The sequence below is a fragment of the Fulmarus glacialis genome, unplaced genomic scaffold (assembly GCF_000690835.1).
Source record: "Fulmarus glacialis isolate BGI_N327 unplaced genomic scaffold, ASM69083v1 scaffold14435, whole genome shotgun sequence".
Classification (NCBI taxonomy): Eukaryota; Metazoa; Chordata; class Aves; order Procellariiformes; family Procellariidae; genus Fulmarus; species Fulmarus glacialis.
The window spans coordinates 38,911-54,348 of record NW_009211294.1 but is presented as its reverse complement, the minus strand read 5'-3'; the positions used below and the strand labels follow the sequence as shown (position 1 = coordinate 54,348).

Sequence of the window (15,438 nt, the reverse complement as noted above, 5' to 3'; positions counted from 1 at the left end):
AATACGTCTGACTCCCGACGTTTTGTCTCCCGAGGGACCCTTCAGCAGCAAACAAGGAAACCGTTAACATCACCCTGAGGAACACAAAAAAAAACCCGTTTTGCTGGTGCAGAGTCATTGTTAAACCGTAAATCAAATTCTGTGTGGCAAACCAGCTGTACGGAATGCAGATCCAGTGTGTCTGTGCTGGGGTGTTCATAAAACGGATGTAGTGAGGGGGGCGGAAGGAGAAATATTGTTGGAAAAGACCTTTGCAAGGGGCTGTGGGATGCCGTCATTCTTTTGCCTTAAGGTGCAATCCTTTTCTTCTCTTTCTCTCCTGAATTCAGAAGTATTTAATTGCAGCCTGGTACGTAACTGTGAAACGTTTTCCTGAGTCACTTTCAGGTTCCAGAATAGCGATGGGGAGGTCAAATACTTGCATGATGCTGAAGAACTGATTCGGCCAGAGCGGAACACGTTGATCGTAAGCTTTGCGGATTTGGAGCAGTTCAATCAGCAGCTCTCTACCACTATTCAGGAGGAATTTTACAGGTAAAGTGTAGAGATTACCTGAGAGCTGAGCAATGTTGCAGTCTGAGGCCTATAACGTCTTGTGTGTTACATAAAAAACGAGAGGTTTATCTGCTTTCTGTATCCTGAAAACACTTACATTTAAGAATTTTTTTTTTTTACTGGATCAAAACTTATTTCTTAATGGATTCCTCTCTGGAAACCATTAGTTAACTAGGCAATTGCATTTATTCTGGTAAAGAAGTAGATGGTTGGTACAGGAATACAGAATAAACTCTAGAACATCTTGCTCTGAAAATATTTTATTGAGCCAGTGGCTTATTTTGAGGGTCTGCTTCTTAATACAAGGATAAAAGTGTCATAAAATGAGACTTTAAAAAGTCCATTTTCAGACAATAAAGCAAATGGCATTATTATGCAGTAATCTCATATTTAGATTAGCTTTTGTGTCTTCTTACATAAATGTGGCAGTAAAAGCCAGAACCTGGAAATGTGTGATACAAGCCTTTGATGTAGTCTAAAGCAAAGAAGGCATTTTGATAGCTTCTATAAAATTTGAACTTATTTTCCATATTTCAGGGTTTACCCTTACCTCTGCCGAGCAGTAAAGACTTTTGCCAGAGACCATGGAAATGTTCCTTCTAACAAGGACTTTTATGTTGCATTCCAAGATCTACCTACCAGACACAAGTAAGATGATTTTTAATTCCAGAAACTTGTGCATTTTTACTACTGGGAAAAAAGTGTCAAAGCATACTGAAAATGTTTTGGTTATATAGTGTAAAATGTACAGTTGACCAATACAATTGTGAAGAAGTTTACTGATCTTGTGCAGGATATTTTTTGAAACAGTTTTTCAGTTGTGAATCACACTCAGATAATTAAATTCATCATATTCCACAAACAAATGTAACTTCTCTAATTAAAAAAAAAATTATTTAGAGTGTGTTGCTTTTGAAGTACCAGTGAAGTAACTTTGCATTGGTTTGACCTTTAGTATCAATCTAAAAGTTTATGTAAAATCATAAAATAAGAATATATTCTAGTAACTCTCTTTCTTTTGTCTGTTACAACTGTTTTTTAGTCACAGACTGAATGAAACTATGTTGCATCTTAGTACTTGGGTAGTACCCTGGGCCTAAAAATGTCAACTCAACTTAAGAATTTAATCCTTATGAATTTCTGTTTTAAATAGAATTCGAGAATTGACATCAGCAAAAATTGGCTCACTGATGCGTATCAGTGGACAGGTGGTACGTACCCACCCAGTCCATCCTGAGCTTGTAAGTGGAACCTTCCTGTGCCTCGACTGCCAGACAGTGATTAAAGATGTGGAACAGCAATTTAAATACACGCAGCCAAACTTCCTGCTGGACACAAACAAATCAAGATTTGTTGATTTCCAAAAGGTAGAGTGGTGAGGTCGGGGGATGGTGACAAACAGTGATGTTCCTGTGGTAGTTGAAGGGTGTTGTTTGTACTGCTACACATTGAAGACAGTTAATTTTGGTTCTTCAACATCAAGAAAAGACCTCAAGAAAAGGCACTGGAATTTCTGCAAATAGTCCTGCTGGACACAAACAAATCAAGATTTGTTGATTTCCAAAAGGTAGAGTGGTGAGGTCGGGGGATGGTGACAAACAGTGATGTTCCTGTGGTAGTTGAAGGGTGTTGTTTGTACTGCTACACATTGAAGACAGTTAATTTTGGTTCTTCAACATCAAGAAAAGACCTCAAGAAAAGGCACTGGAATTTCTGCAAATAGTTTCGTTCTCTCTGTGGAAGGCTTATGTTTAAGCACGGGAAATTATGAATAGTATCAAAGCAGTTTTATTGCATGTCCTGGTTCCAGCTGGGATAGAGTTAATTTTCTTTCTAGTGCTGTGTTTTGGGTTTGGTATGAGAAGAATGTTGATGGCACATTGATGCTTTAGTTGTTGCTAAGTAGTGCTTACACTGGTCAAGGAGTTTTTGGCTTCCCATGCTCTGCTGGGTGAGAAGCTGGGAGGGAGCATTAGCCAGGACAGCTGACCCAAACTGGCCAGTGGGGTATTCCGTACCATATAACATCATGTTCAGTATATAAACTAGGAGGCATGGTCTGGGAAGAGGGGATTCACGGCTCTGGGGATGGGTTGGGGATCGGCCGGTGGGTGGTGAGCAGTTGCATTGTGCATCGCCTGCTTTCTATATTCTATTATTGTTGTTGTTTGTTATTATTATTATTACTACTGTTCTACTTTGTTTTATTTCAATTATTAAACTGTTTTTATCTCAACCCACAAGTTTTCCCACTTTGGCCCTCCCGATTCTCTCCCCCATCTGACCAGAGTGGGGGGGTGAGCAAGCAGCTGTGTGGTGTTTAGTTGCTGGTTAGGGTTAAACCACCACATTGCGTGATATTTATTGTCTAAGTAAGCCACTGAAACCCCACATATTCAAGCCATTGTTAGTCTCTTGTTGCAGGTACATCATGTGTAGTCGTTTTATACGAGTAGGAAAAGAGGTGTCTTTTAGTGCCTGCAGTGTTTTGCTCTTCCAGATTGATTTACCCTGCCAAATCCTCAGCACTTCACATCCTGCAATAATATTTTGTGTCAGTCACGTTAACTGGACTGTTCAAGTTGCTTTTCCTAGCCCTCAGAATTGTCATTGTGGCCCCTGTGTATCCTCTTAAGTTTCTCCAAGACTCCTTAGATACTGATTAGTGAAGGGATTTTTGGTTGGTTGTCTTATTGTAAGAGAAATTCCATGATTGACATGGATGGCAGCAATCAAATGCTATTTACCGTATTTATTAGCAGCTTAGCTTTTGAAGCATTTTCAAATTTGGTGACGTCCGCTAAGTACTTAATATTCTCTCCCTCCGCAGGTTCGCATTCAGGAGACGCAGGCCGAGCTGCCGCGTGGTAGCATTCCTCGCAGTGTGGAAGTCATCTTGCGTGCAGAAGCAGTGGAGTCTGCTCAGGCAGGTGACAAATGTGACTTCACAGGGTCACTGATTGTCGTTCCTGATGTGTCCCAGCTCTCAACACCAGGTTTGTTGCTAGCACTCATGACCTCGATGACGTGTCCCTCCTGCTTATTCTGGGAACTTCTGTTCTGACACTCAATCTAATGGCAGGGGTACGTGCAGAAACCGGCTCCCGGGTGAGCGGGACAGAGGGCTATGAAACCGAAGGCATCCGAGGACTTCGCGCCCTTGGAGTCAGAGAGCTGTCGTATAAGCTAGTCTTTCTAGCTTGTTATGTTGCACCAACAAATCCACGGGTAAGTCTGCAAAGAAAATAGATTTAAAGGTATTAATGATTTCTGCTCTATATGGTTTTACCTCAAATTAGGGAGCGGGAATGGGTAAAGCTTTAAGTACATATGTGTACCACCTTCCTGTGCATTTGACTGTCTTTATATTCTGGATTGGATTTATATAGCAAGTTGTTTTTCTTGTCTTTATTGTTCATAGCAGTTTTCACAGATGTGATTGTATGCCAATGTTATCAATTTATTCTAAAGAGCTAACTGGTCCATTTATTTCCATTCAGCTTTCATCCATTCCTGCAGCATTTCCTTTTCCTCCAGGAAATCCTATTGCTTCATTTTGTCACAGGGAAAACAGCGATCCTTCTTATTCCCTCTGGTTTATCACATAACATCTTGGGATATTACTACAACATAATAAGTAATACTGACTATGGCTAGGTTTTAGCATGGTGTGATATTTTAATCTAAAATTCTGCTAGCAGCTTCACCGTCACATAGGATAAAGCCAGCATCTGTTATTTTCTGGGGCCTCATTCCAGAGTAACGAAAGACCTTGTAAATTCCAATTAATGAAGAATGCTCACAAAGGCAAATTTTAGCCAAAGGAAGCCATACTGGTTTACTTTCTTTTTAATCTCTGGACAAGCATCCTTCCCGGGTTTTTCTCACTAACGGAAGTTACACTCCATTGATTTCGTCCCCTAGAAAATTGTCTATTGGTTTTTAAAGGTATAAGGTGATGAGCTTCCGTAGCCTAAGGTCAGCTTTTCTGAATGTGTTCCTCCCATTCAGCTTACAGAACCAGTTTTTGTAATCTCCTGTCTGCAGTACTCACATTCAGTAGTGACCGTGTTGTTACTTTTATTACTTTTTTTTTTTTTTTTTTTACTTTATTTATTTAGTTTGGTGGAAAAGAACTCCGAGATGAAGAACAGACTGCAGAAAGCATTAAAAATCAAATGTCTGTGAAAGAGTGGGAAAAAGTTTTTGAAATGAGCCAAGATAAGAACCTTTACCATAATCTATGCACCAGCCTTTTCCCCACTATCCATGGTAAGACTCCAGCTGTTGCTTCAGAGAGGGAAGATTTCACTTGTGAAAATATTAATTCTTTTTGCTGTCCGTGTACTGCCATTTTGGGAAAGGTTGAAAGCCTTATGCTAACTACCACAAATTCTCCCCTCCAGCACTGGTTATGCTAGAAAAGGACAATCTATTTCCTGAGTACTTGCTGTGTTTAATCATTAAGGCCTGCAAGACTAGTCAAAACGGTTGGTTTTGCTATTGGGTGATCTACTACTAAACCCTACAGCTGACACTGTTCTAGAGAACAAGTCTTATGAGGAGCGGCTGAAGGAACTGGGGCTGTTTAGCCTGGAGAAGAGGAGGCTGAGGGGAGACCTCATCGTGCTCTACAACTACCTGAAAGGAGGTTGTAGTGAGGTGGGGGTTGGTCTCTTCTCCCAAGTAACCAGCGATAGGACGAGAGGAAATGGCCTCAAGTTGCACCAGGGGAGGTTTAGACTGGACATTAGGAAAAACTTCTTCACTGAAAGAGTGGTCAGGCCTTGGAACAGGCTGCCCAGGGGAGGGGTTGAGTCACCATCCCTGGAAGTATTTAAAAGACATGTAGATGAGGCGCTTAGGGACATGGTTTAGTGGGCATGGTGGTGTTGGGTTAACGGTTGGACTTGATGATCTTAGAGGTCTTTTCCAACCTTAATGATTCTATGATTCTATGACAGTTGGATATAGCTCTATTTTATATGGGCTTCCTTCAAAAGATTTAAAGGTTCCGAATATTTGTATGCTGTTGTGCATGCATGTGTGTGTATATGTTTGCAGTTGTTTCTGGCTCAGAGCTAGTTTGAGGATTTATGTTGGTTATGTCTGAAAAGTTTGATCAGCTGAATTTGGTCCATATTCTGAGCCACTGTAGCGTAAAGGAATTCAGCCGCTTTCTGAGTCATTCTTCCCTGAAACTGTATCAAGCATATAAATGCAGTTTTAGTGGATGTTTGGCAAATAGGTAAATTCTGAGCGGACATTCCCAAATGCTCTAAAATTCTAGTGGGCTGAAGGTTTTTTTAAATAGGAAAAATGTGGTGTTTTCTTTGGATTTTTAGCCGAGTGTCTTTTCTGGGGCAGGTAATGATGAAGTGAAACGTGGGGTCCTGCTAATGCTTTTTGGAGGAGTTCCTAAGACCACTTCAGAAGGCACTTCATTGCGTGGGGACATCAATGTTTGTGTTGTTGGTGATCCAAGTACAGCCAAGAGTCAATTTCTAAAGTAAGCATCTCATTAAAACTCAGTATTTAAATATTGTCCAGTGTGACTAGAGCTATAAATGTTAAACAGAGCAAAGGGAAATAAAATATTTAAGAATATTTTCCAGGAATTGTTTGGATGTGGTTGAAGTATTTGAACAAGGCTGAAGCAGACTCAGCAAGCCCCTGTGGTAATAATAAAGAATGAATTAAGACTTTTTTTGTTCTTTAGGTAGTTATCAAAGTATGAATTTCCAAATATTTTCAAAAGACATTGAATATTAAAAATACAAAATTTATTGCACATCTTAAAATATACTTTTTTTTTTTTCCTATTTTTAGCTTAGTCTAAATTGGTAGGTCCCAACACTTTGGACAAATAGACAACTATTAGCCCTGAAAAATAATTATAAAATAATTATGTTTTACGCTACATCATATATTACAATGCTTTTTTATTAGAAATTCTATTTAATATGTTTTTATTTTACCATGCTGTTCATTTACCTCTGCATCATTCTCCATGAAGCTGAGGTCCTTGCAGCATACACTGCAACTCAGAAATGTAGAGGCGCCACAAAAACTCCCTTAGGCTGCCTGTGGTCAGTCTCCCTGCTTCCTGCTATGAAGCCATTTGTTCCCTTGTGCTGACATTTAGCTGACCCATAAGGAGCTGTGTTAGCTTGTGAAGTCAGCAGAAAACTTGTGGGAGGAGGTCTGGATTACTTTTTCTGCTGGTGTTATTACGGGTGAGTAACAGACCTGTGATAGACAGGATTAGTTAGATAAGGATTAGTTTCCAGGGCTTGCTCAAACATCATTAGAGGTGGGAGGGCCTACCTAAATATTAATTGCTTCCTGAAGGAAGGAACAAGTCCTGGCCTGAGAGGTTGAAAGCAGTACTGCATTACAGTTATCTTGTTTCTGCAGGTTTTAATCTGACTTTTTAAGTTTGTTCCTCACTGTTCTCTCCATAGGCATGTGGATGAGTTCAGTCCTCGTGCTGTATACACCAGTGGAAAAGCCTCCAGTGCTGCTGGTCTAACAGCAGCTGTTGTAAAAGATGAAGAGTCTCATGAATTTGTCATTGAAGCTGGAGCACTGATGCTGGCGGATAATGTGAGTCCAGGAACTAGAGGGGTTCCTGCATACCTGGAATGGTTTTGATTAATGACAAAGAGCCCCAATGTCTTAATGATGCTTTTTTCCCAAAAATGATTGAATGTGGGTGACATTATTTTTTATTCTTCCGCTGCAGGGTGTTTGTTGCATTGATGAATTTGACAAAATGGACGTGCGGGATCAAGTAGCCATTCATGAAGCAATGGAGCAGCAGACTATATCCATTACTAAAGCAGGAGTAAAGGTAGCTTGCGCTATTCCTCTGGTTGTGTGGTCTGTATGATCGCCTGACTGTTTGTTACACGTACTGATCTAACATCATGTGTCAGATTTTTGTGTCAGCTCTGCAGCTGCCTCACTGTGGCAGGACAGAGATCACTTGCCTGCAAAGTTTTTGTGCCACATACCCCAAAAAGATCAGAAATGCTACTGAAAGGAAAAAAGAGATAGTAGTGGACAGGAAACAGAAGATGGGAAAATCCTAACCTTAAAGAAACCCCAAAAGAGGATATAGATTTGTGTGTGTTTGTAGAAGTAAAGTGTGTATTTGCACTGTTAAAAACAGGGTGTTGTGAAAAGCAGTTTTAAGGGCTTGTTTCAGTATTGTTGGCAAGAGTGTGACAATATTAAAATATTGATTCATCATACTGTGTCTTGGGGCAAAGACCTGGTTTGAAAGGGCTGGTTAGAAGAGTTTGGGGTCTTTTGAGGAGTGATTGTTGTAATACCGCCATTGAAACTCCATCTAAAAGATGTTATGCTGACCCATTCGAATTGCAATGAGTTGGTTTAGCAAGTGGTCACAGATACAATTCTTCTTTAATTTTTTTTTCTTTTTTTTTTTTCTTCTTTGTCAGGCTACCCTGAATGCCAGGACCTCCATTTTAGCTGCAGCAAACCCAGTTGGCGGGCGCTATGACCGATCCAAGTCACTGAAACAGAATATAAACCTGTCGGCTCCCATCATGTCTCGCTTCGATCTCTTCTTCATCCTTGTGGATGAATGTAATGAGGTAATTTTAAGGAATTGTAGAATAATTTATGTCAGAAAAGTCCTCTGGAGGTCTCTAGTCTAACCTCACGCTCAAAGCAGATCATTGAGAACAGGTTGCCAAGACCTTGACCTGGTGAGTTTTGAGTATCTCCAAGGATGGAGATTCTGCAGCCTCTCTAGGCCCTACTGCAATGTTTGACAACTCTCATGTGTCTAAAAAATAATAATAACCTTTATATCTAATCAGAATTTCTCATGGTTCAGTTTGTGTTGGTTGCCTCTTGTCAATCTGTACTTCTAGGATCAATCTGGCTCCATCACATCTATACTCACCAATGAGGCAGTTGCTTTCTTTTCAAGCTGAACAGACCCAGTTCTTTCAGCCTCTCCTCATACATCATGTGCTCCTGCCTTCTGACCATCTTGGTGGTCCTCTGCAATTTTAGGTGAAGCTGATCTCATGAGAGTGTCTTGCTTCTGCTTTCCTTCTCTGTCTGCAAAGTTAAAAGCTGGCAGTACAAATTTGAACATGCTCTGCTGAATACAAGGCTACTGCCTTTTCATCTTGTAGTGATTTGACCTGCAAACTTAAGACCATTAGTCATTTTTACGAATCGCTGGTCACTAAGGCCAAGAGTGCTACCACCTGTCTATGTGGCATTTGCCTTGGGAATGCATGAGATACAGAGATTGATGTTGGTTCAGCACTATTCTCTCCACTGTTTTACTCAGAGTGATTGTCTAGTTGAGAAGGGACTGATGAAAGAGACAGAGTAGGCTGAAAAGGAAGAAAGCTGTTCCCACGCTGCAAAGTGCTGCTTTCTGCCTCTTCTATGGCTAACTTGTAACCCAGGAGAGTTCCAAGAGGTTATAAATCCTAAAACTGCCTTTTATCCCTTCTCTGCTATGTTTCCTTGTATTAAAAACCTCCAGGGTGTTCTCAATCTTCCGGCAGAGAGTCTGGCTTCTGGAGAGACTAGCTCTGCCATGAGGAGTGCAAGTGAGGGAGGGGAATGGGAAGGAAGAATATAGCTATTGTTTTGATATTTGGCTGATGTTGTGAAAGTGATCTGACAGAGCAATAATATCCCAGGTTACAGATTATGCCATTGCCAGACGCATAGTGGATCTGCATTCCAGAGTAGAAGAATCTGTTGATCGTGTCTACTCATTAGATGATATCAGAAGGTATCTGCTGTTTGCAAGACAGTTTAAACCAAAGGTAATTCTACTTTCCTGTATAAGTTGTTCTGCGTGAGGAGGTCCAAAGGAACAGTCACTCTGTGGCATGCCTTTTTCCGGCAAATGCAGACACTTAGTGTAGTGTTCTCTCAAGAAAGGAGCCGTAAACTCAGTTATTATCTAGAAACATAGCATATTTTGGAGCCATGTACTCTTTTTTTTTTTGAACTCCAGAAACCCAGCCAGCCCAGCAGAGACTGTTATAATCAGTAGTCTTAACTGCTTTGGCAGCAGTTCTTAACCTCTGTCTAGAATGATTGAGGGGTCATTTCATAGCTTTCTCATACCTCAAGGGCATGGGTTATTCAACACGGCTGCTGCAAAGATTTTTGTATTTTATTGACTTATTGCTTAATCAAACAGTTTGTTTGTCTTTATTTTAAAAGGATATTGTTCCTCAATATTTCTTTGCTTTCTTTGTGGTAAAATACAGAACGTGGGAAACTGCTTTAAGTACAAATTTTTGTGTTCATTCCAAATAGCAGCTTGGATGGGCTGTGTGTTAGATTTTTCAGAAGTTCTTCTAGTGTAGTTCTTCTCAAATGGAAGGAGAGGACACTCTCCCTTACAGAGTTTTGAAAACTCCGTTTCATTTCCATGTGGTGGGGAGTTTGTTTTCTGGCTGGATCTGTGTATGTGCAGATAGAATCAGGCTAAAAAGCATGTACACAAAGCTGTAGTCAATGTTAGTATATCGAGTGTATACTTGTGTGTGTGTTTGCATGCAGAATGAAAGGCAAATAAACATAGAACAATCTAGTAGAGACAGACACGAATTATGACCAGAAGCAAGTCGGTGGAACAGAAAAATAGAAATGATCAAAAATCTGCTGTAAAATCATTAATGCTTCAATGTACTTATTGTAATATCATTGTTACTGTAATCATTATTACAATATAATTTTAACATAATATGATTGTCATTATATTTATGTATAGTATGTGTATAGCATAGAATATTTCAGAGAAAAAGCAGTAGCTAGTACAGAGAAGTCTGGGAACTGCCAATCTAGTGCAAGAAGAATAAACTTTAATACTTTTAACATGACAAACTGTCATACTGTCTTATGTCATGAAGATATCTAAGGAGTCTGAGGACTTTATAGTGGAGCAGTATAAACGACTACGGCAGCGTGATGGCTCTGGAGTGACAAAGTCATCCTGGAGAATCACAGTGCGACAGTTGGAAAGCATGATTCGGCTGTCTGAAGCTATGGCCCGTATGCACTGCTGTGATGAGGTATCAGGTTTTTGATGAACGTTTATATAAATGTTTATATAAATGTTGTGGGAGTTCTGGCTTTGCTATTTGACTATGGTATTGTACATATTTAAATCCTGTGGGTGAGGAGGAGAGCTTGGATCATGTTTTCACTTGTAATGTGGTCGTACTCTGTCTGAATTTGTAGGCTAGAAATGCTGTTTCTAAGGGATATCTTGTAAAACTGAGATCACCTGGTCCAAACTGAGAACATGCATGTTTTGCATTACACTTGTATCAGCGCTCTCAGCTGTTACTTGTCAAATCATGACAAATAGGAAGAACAATCATCTATTAGTATCAGCCAGGGCTGTTGGTAGTGTCTCTCCTAATCTTGCGTAGTTTGTAATCTCTCACAGCTCTCTTCCACTGCAATCTAAAAAGCCAAAGTTCATCGAAGTATCTGAACCTCCCTAAGAGTACCTGTATTTGTGATCTGAACTCTTCCTCACATCAACCAATGTTGAAATGTGTATTGTGTTATGGCTATTAACTGTAGTATGACTACTATCCATCTAGTCCCTGCTTTAAAACTCAGCAGGCCTTTTGAAATGTTGATTAGGGGTTTTGTGACACATGCAGTGATAGAAACTTGCTCACTGATTGTGTAAGAAGGACACCCACTGGGTTCTTTTTAATTAAATTCAGCTTATAAGGAAACAGATAGCTTTTAGCTATGGCAGAGCTAGAGATGATTTTTCCAGTTTCTGCTTTTCAATTCCGGAGAAGAGTCTCATTAATTACATTTTTTTTTTTCATACTGTTTCTGTTCAGACCCATTTCTTTCATGTTTCTTGCTCCACTGATCTTTCTTCAAAATGTTCTTGGGTTAAGTAAAGATCGACTCCACATGACCACTAAAGCCTGAAAGATTCATCAGGCTGCTTATTCCCTCTATAACCTTGTGTGAACTCAGAGTACTTGTAGTGGGATATAATTTGACTTGCAGAATCTTTACTGCTTAGGATTAGTCAGGTGGGATGGGTAGAAAGACCCTTCGTCAGAGTCAGAGGTGAGTTTCTGGAGCTATTGGGGAAAAAAGCTTTTAACACTAGAAGAGCCACCGTGTCTATTTAATACATGTTTTTTCAAATCTTCCCCAGGTTCACCCAAAACATGTGAAGGAAGCTTTCAGGCTTTTAAATAAGTCCATCATTAGAGTTGAGACTCCCGACATCAATTTAGACCAAGATGATGAACAGCAAATGGAGGATCAAGAGGACCAAGATGGAGTCAATGGTAAATTACTTGTAGAGAATTTTTTCAAAGGGGGAAGTACTTCCAGCCTTTACAACTTACCTTGTTTGAGTATATGCTTCTCTTCAGTTTCTCACCTATTTCTCATTTAATAAGGTCTAGGAATCTTGACTCCTGTTCTTAACTCTCTTACTTCTTCAGCCTCCTTGTGGGTCCACTCACGTGGTTGGTCAATGCAACACTTTTCAGTGGCTCAGAGTATTAAACAGTTAAAAGATCTTACAGATTTAAACCTGGGCATGTGTCCAAACAGGTGAGGCAGAAGCTCCAGCTGGGGTCAATGGTCTTGTGAATGGGATCAACGGCCATTCTGAGGACATGAACAAGGATGCCGCACCCAAAGCTTCTCTTAGACTGGGCTTCTCTGAGTATCGACGAATTTCTAATCTCCTGGTGCTGCACCTCAGGAAGGCAGAGGAAGGTAAGAATTTGTTTATTAAAAAGGCAGCAGACCCTGAGTTCAGGGAGCAACTGTTACTACATCTCATGCTATTGCACTTGGGATTTTCATTCATGCTGAGACACCAAACTTGTTAGGTCAGGTGTGAACCTGTACACATGTGGCTATACTATATCTGATGATACAAATATGACTTCTTGGACTTTCTAGCTCTGGTATCTTAGTCATTTGTCAAAACCCGGGAAGTCGAGGAGCATGTCAGCAGAGCAGATCCAGAAAAGGATTTGTAGCATATGCTGGTTTAACCTATCTAGAAGAGTCAGCAGCAGTGAAAACTGTAGCAAGAGCTTTAATGTATGCCAACAACCACAGCCTAAAGTATGTACTTAACCAGTATGGTAAGTACAAATGGCTGCATCATTTCTTGGGGAGATGAAATATTTCAGTTGCAATGAGGCTACTTCTGTAATGAAATGCAGCAGTTGTCTCATAGCATACACCAATGCGATGAAGTTTTTGGAAGGGTGTGGAGACTACAATATCTGTTCAAAAAGCTGAGTCCATGTAGAAGGATGACTTCTTCGGTTTTGTGTGACAGTGATTTTCTTTTGCCCTTACTTAGAGGAAAGTTGTATGAGTCCTTATGACTACGTTTTCTTGAAGCTGAAGGCTGATGTGGTTGCTGTGCTGCTCATTTAATTTGTGAGCCGCTTGGATGCATAGAACTGAAAGCATCAATTCTCAATCTAAAAATCTGCAATTAAACCATGATACAACAGCCTCCTGTACAAAACATGATTTAAGAAACAGAAGAAAGTCTCATGTTTCTTAAACATCTTAAAAAGCGTATTTCTCTCTTCAGCATTGTAAATGTTAACATACAAATCCTTTTCTCTTATGGTTTGAATGGTATCTTACTGATGCTGTGTTTATGCAAATTATTTTCTTTGCAGAAGAGGATGATTCATCATTAAAGAAGAGTGAACTTATTAATTGGTATCTAAAGGAAATTGAATCTGAAATAGAATCTGAAGAAGAACTAATAAATAAAAAGAAGATCATAGAGAGGGTCATTCACCGACTTACACATTATGTATGTATAGAGATGTGTGGATAGTGAAAAGGGGGTTTAACTTATATAGTGCAGTGATTCATTTTTAATAGAATACGTTCCTAATTTGAGAAATATCTTTTGTGCTTCCATGTTATTGACTGATGCAGTATAAATGCCTTCTTTGTTTAATACCTGTTAAAAATAATTATAGAGAAAACACTGAAATAAATTAGACATGTATAAGTAAAAGTGCCACATTATGTCCCTACAGAAGTGTAAGTGATATTTTTCTGTATTTCTATGGTGTTAGATACAGAAATACAAACAACGCTTTATTCAGTGGATAGCTTTGAGTCACAGAGGGCCTAGGGCAGTTTAGAGGAAAAAATATGAAAATATAAAATACTTCTCACTTTTAAAGGTACAAAACCACGAGATTGAAGTGTTCCTAGAAAGCATACAACATATAAGAGATTTCCACTGAACCTAATTGTTAAGATTAGGAACCTGATAAAGAGGGAGTTCACAATTAAAAGGGTTAAATAATTCATCAATAAGAGGTGCTAACCAGTATAAAAAGGAGATGCCTTTCAAAAAGTACAAACAAACCTTTCTGTTCTTGTTTGAATACAAATTTTTGTCTGTTGCAGGACCACATTCTGATAGAACTGTCCCAGTCAGGACTGAGAGGATCCAGAGAAGAGGAGACTTTTGATGAAGATCCGTACCTGGTTGTCAACCCAAACTATCTGCTGGAAGACTAAGGGCTGGGAACTGGATTGTAGAGCTGACTAGTTACATGTTGGAAAATGCATTCTTTTCTTGCAAGGGTTGCTGTAAAGCTAACATCTTAAATTCCTGTGAATGCTTTACTGTGGAATGCGCCAATGTGCGGTTAGTAATATATGATTGCTCATTTACCCTGAGCATACCTAGAAAGTTTTTAAAGAAATGGCACACTTCTATATTAACTTCGTTATTAATTCTGGGTTTCAATGCCATCATCCAGATGCAGAGGAGAATCATTCAATAGCTCTTTTCAGCATCAAGCTATGTAGATGCTTCTGTTTTAAATGAGAGGAATTTTGCATTGTTCTTCTATTGTATTTAGTAGATTTTTTTATGCTATAGGTTTTTACTGTTTTTCTTATTAACATAAATAAAAGATCGTTAAATGTCTGGAGATGTCTGGGGGTGGATTTGTTGTCACTCATGTGCGGGATTGCTATTTTCTATGCCTATGTTTTGAGGCTGAAAAAATAGTGATCTAAATGTTTAATGTCTTAAAAAAGATTAAATTTCCTGGATGGCAGATGCTGTTTTTTAAGAAGTTTTTTTAACTTCCAGTAATGGATAATGAGAAACTCTGATTGCTTCTCCTTCTTTTTAGATGGACTAAAGATGTGTATGCTCCTGTTGCATATGTAAAATAGAAAATTGGAAATAGCCAAGCCCAAAGCAAGGCTTTAAGTCAGGAGGTCAGAAACCCCCACCTTGATGAATGTCTTGACTTGTAAGTGAATTGAAAACTGCCATCATTTGTGAGGGATTTTTAAGGCTATATTTGTAAACTTGTTTGTAGATTTTTCTATAAGAAAATTTTACTTAAATCTGTCATTCTCAATTATTTGCTGTACGCTATGGGATTATTAAATAATCTATTAAGAATTAAAAATACCTGAATATTTGTCTTGTCAACTTGATACCAGCACCTAAGAAACATTTGTCATAGCATGAAAGATACCAAAGCTATATATTTTAAGTATAAATAGTGTGAAATAACTGTTTCTGAAGCAGGTCCAGAAATGGAAGTGGTTTGTAAGACAGTCGTCTTTTTTCCTGTTAGTCTCTCCCAGCTTTGGAGAGATATGCCTTGGTCTAACTAAGCATATCATTAAAGATAACAGTTATAGTTAAGGAATGGAAGGAATCATAAATATTTGTCACCAACAACACTACCACATCACTGGGCACTAACTCACTAATTCTAACTGCAGTAACTTCTCTCCACTAATTTCTTTCATAAACTGCATCTTGGCAAATGCTACATTTCATTTAAAATTGCC

At 39.2% G+C, this 15,438-nt stretch overlaps 1 protein-coding gene across 1 annotated transcript; it reads left to right on the top strand.

The window, feature by feature from the left end:
* Nucleotides 1–387: 387 nt before the first annotated feature.
* Nucleotides 388–14,451, top strand: MCM6 (minichromosome maintenance complex component 6; the record flags this gene model as incomplete). Its single annotated transcript, XM_009577499.1, has 16 exons — nucleotides 388–534; nucleotides 1,093–1,203; nucleotides 1,709–1,922; nucleotides 3,386–3,551; nucleotides 3,638–3,783; nucleotides 4,677–4,827; nucleotides 5,923–6,064; nucleotides 7,020–7,161; nucleotides 7,301–7,408; nucleotides 8,022–8,177; nucleotides 9,252–9,380; nucleotides 10,479–10,640; nucleotides 11,765–11,900; nucleotides 12,172–12,339; nucleotides 13,272–13,411; nucleotides 14,023–14,451. Coding segments are annotated over 16 exons (2,332 nt in total), but the record flags the coding sequence as incomplete, so codon positions are not given.
* Between the last annotated feature and the right edge of the window lie 987 nt (nucleotides 14,452–15,438).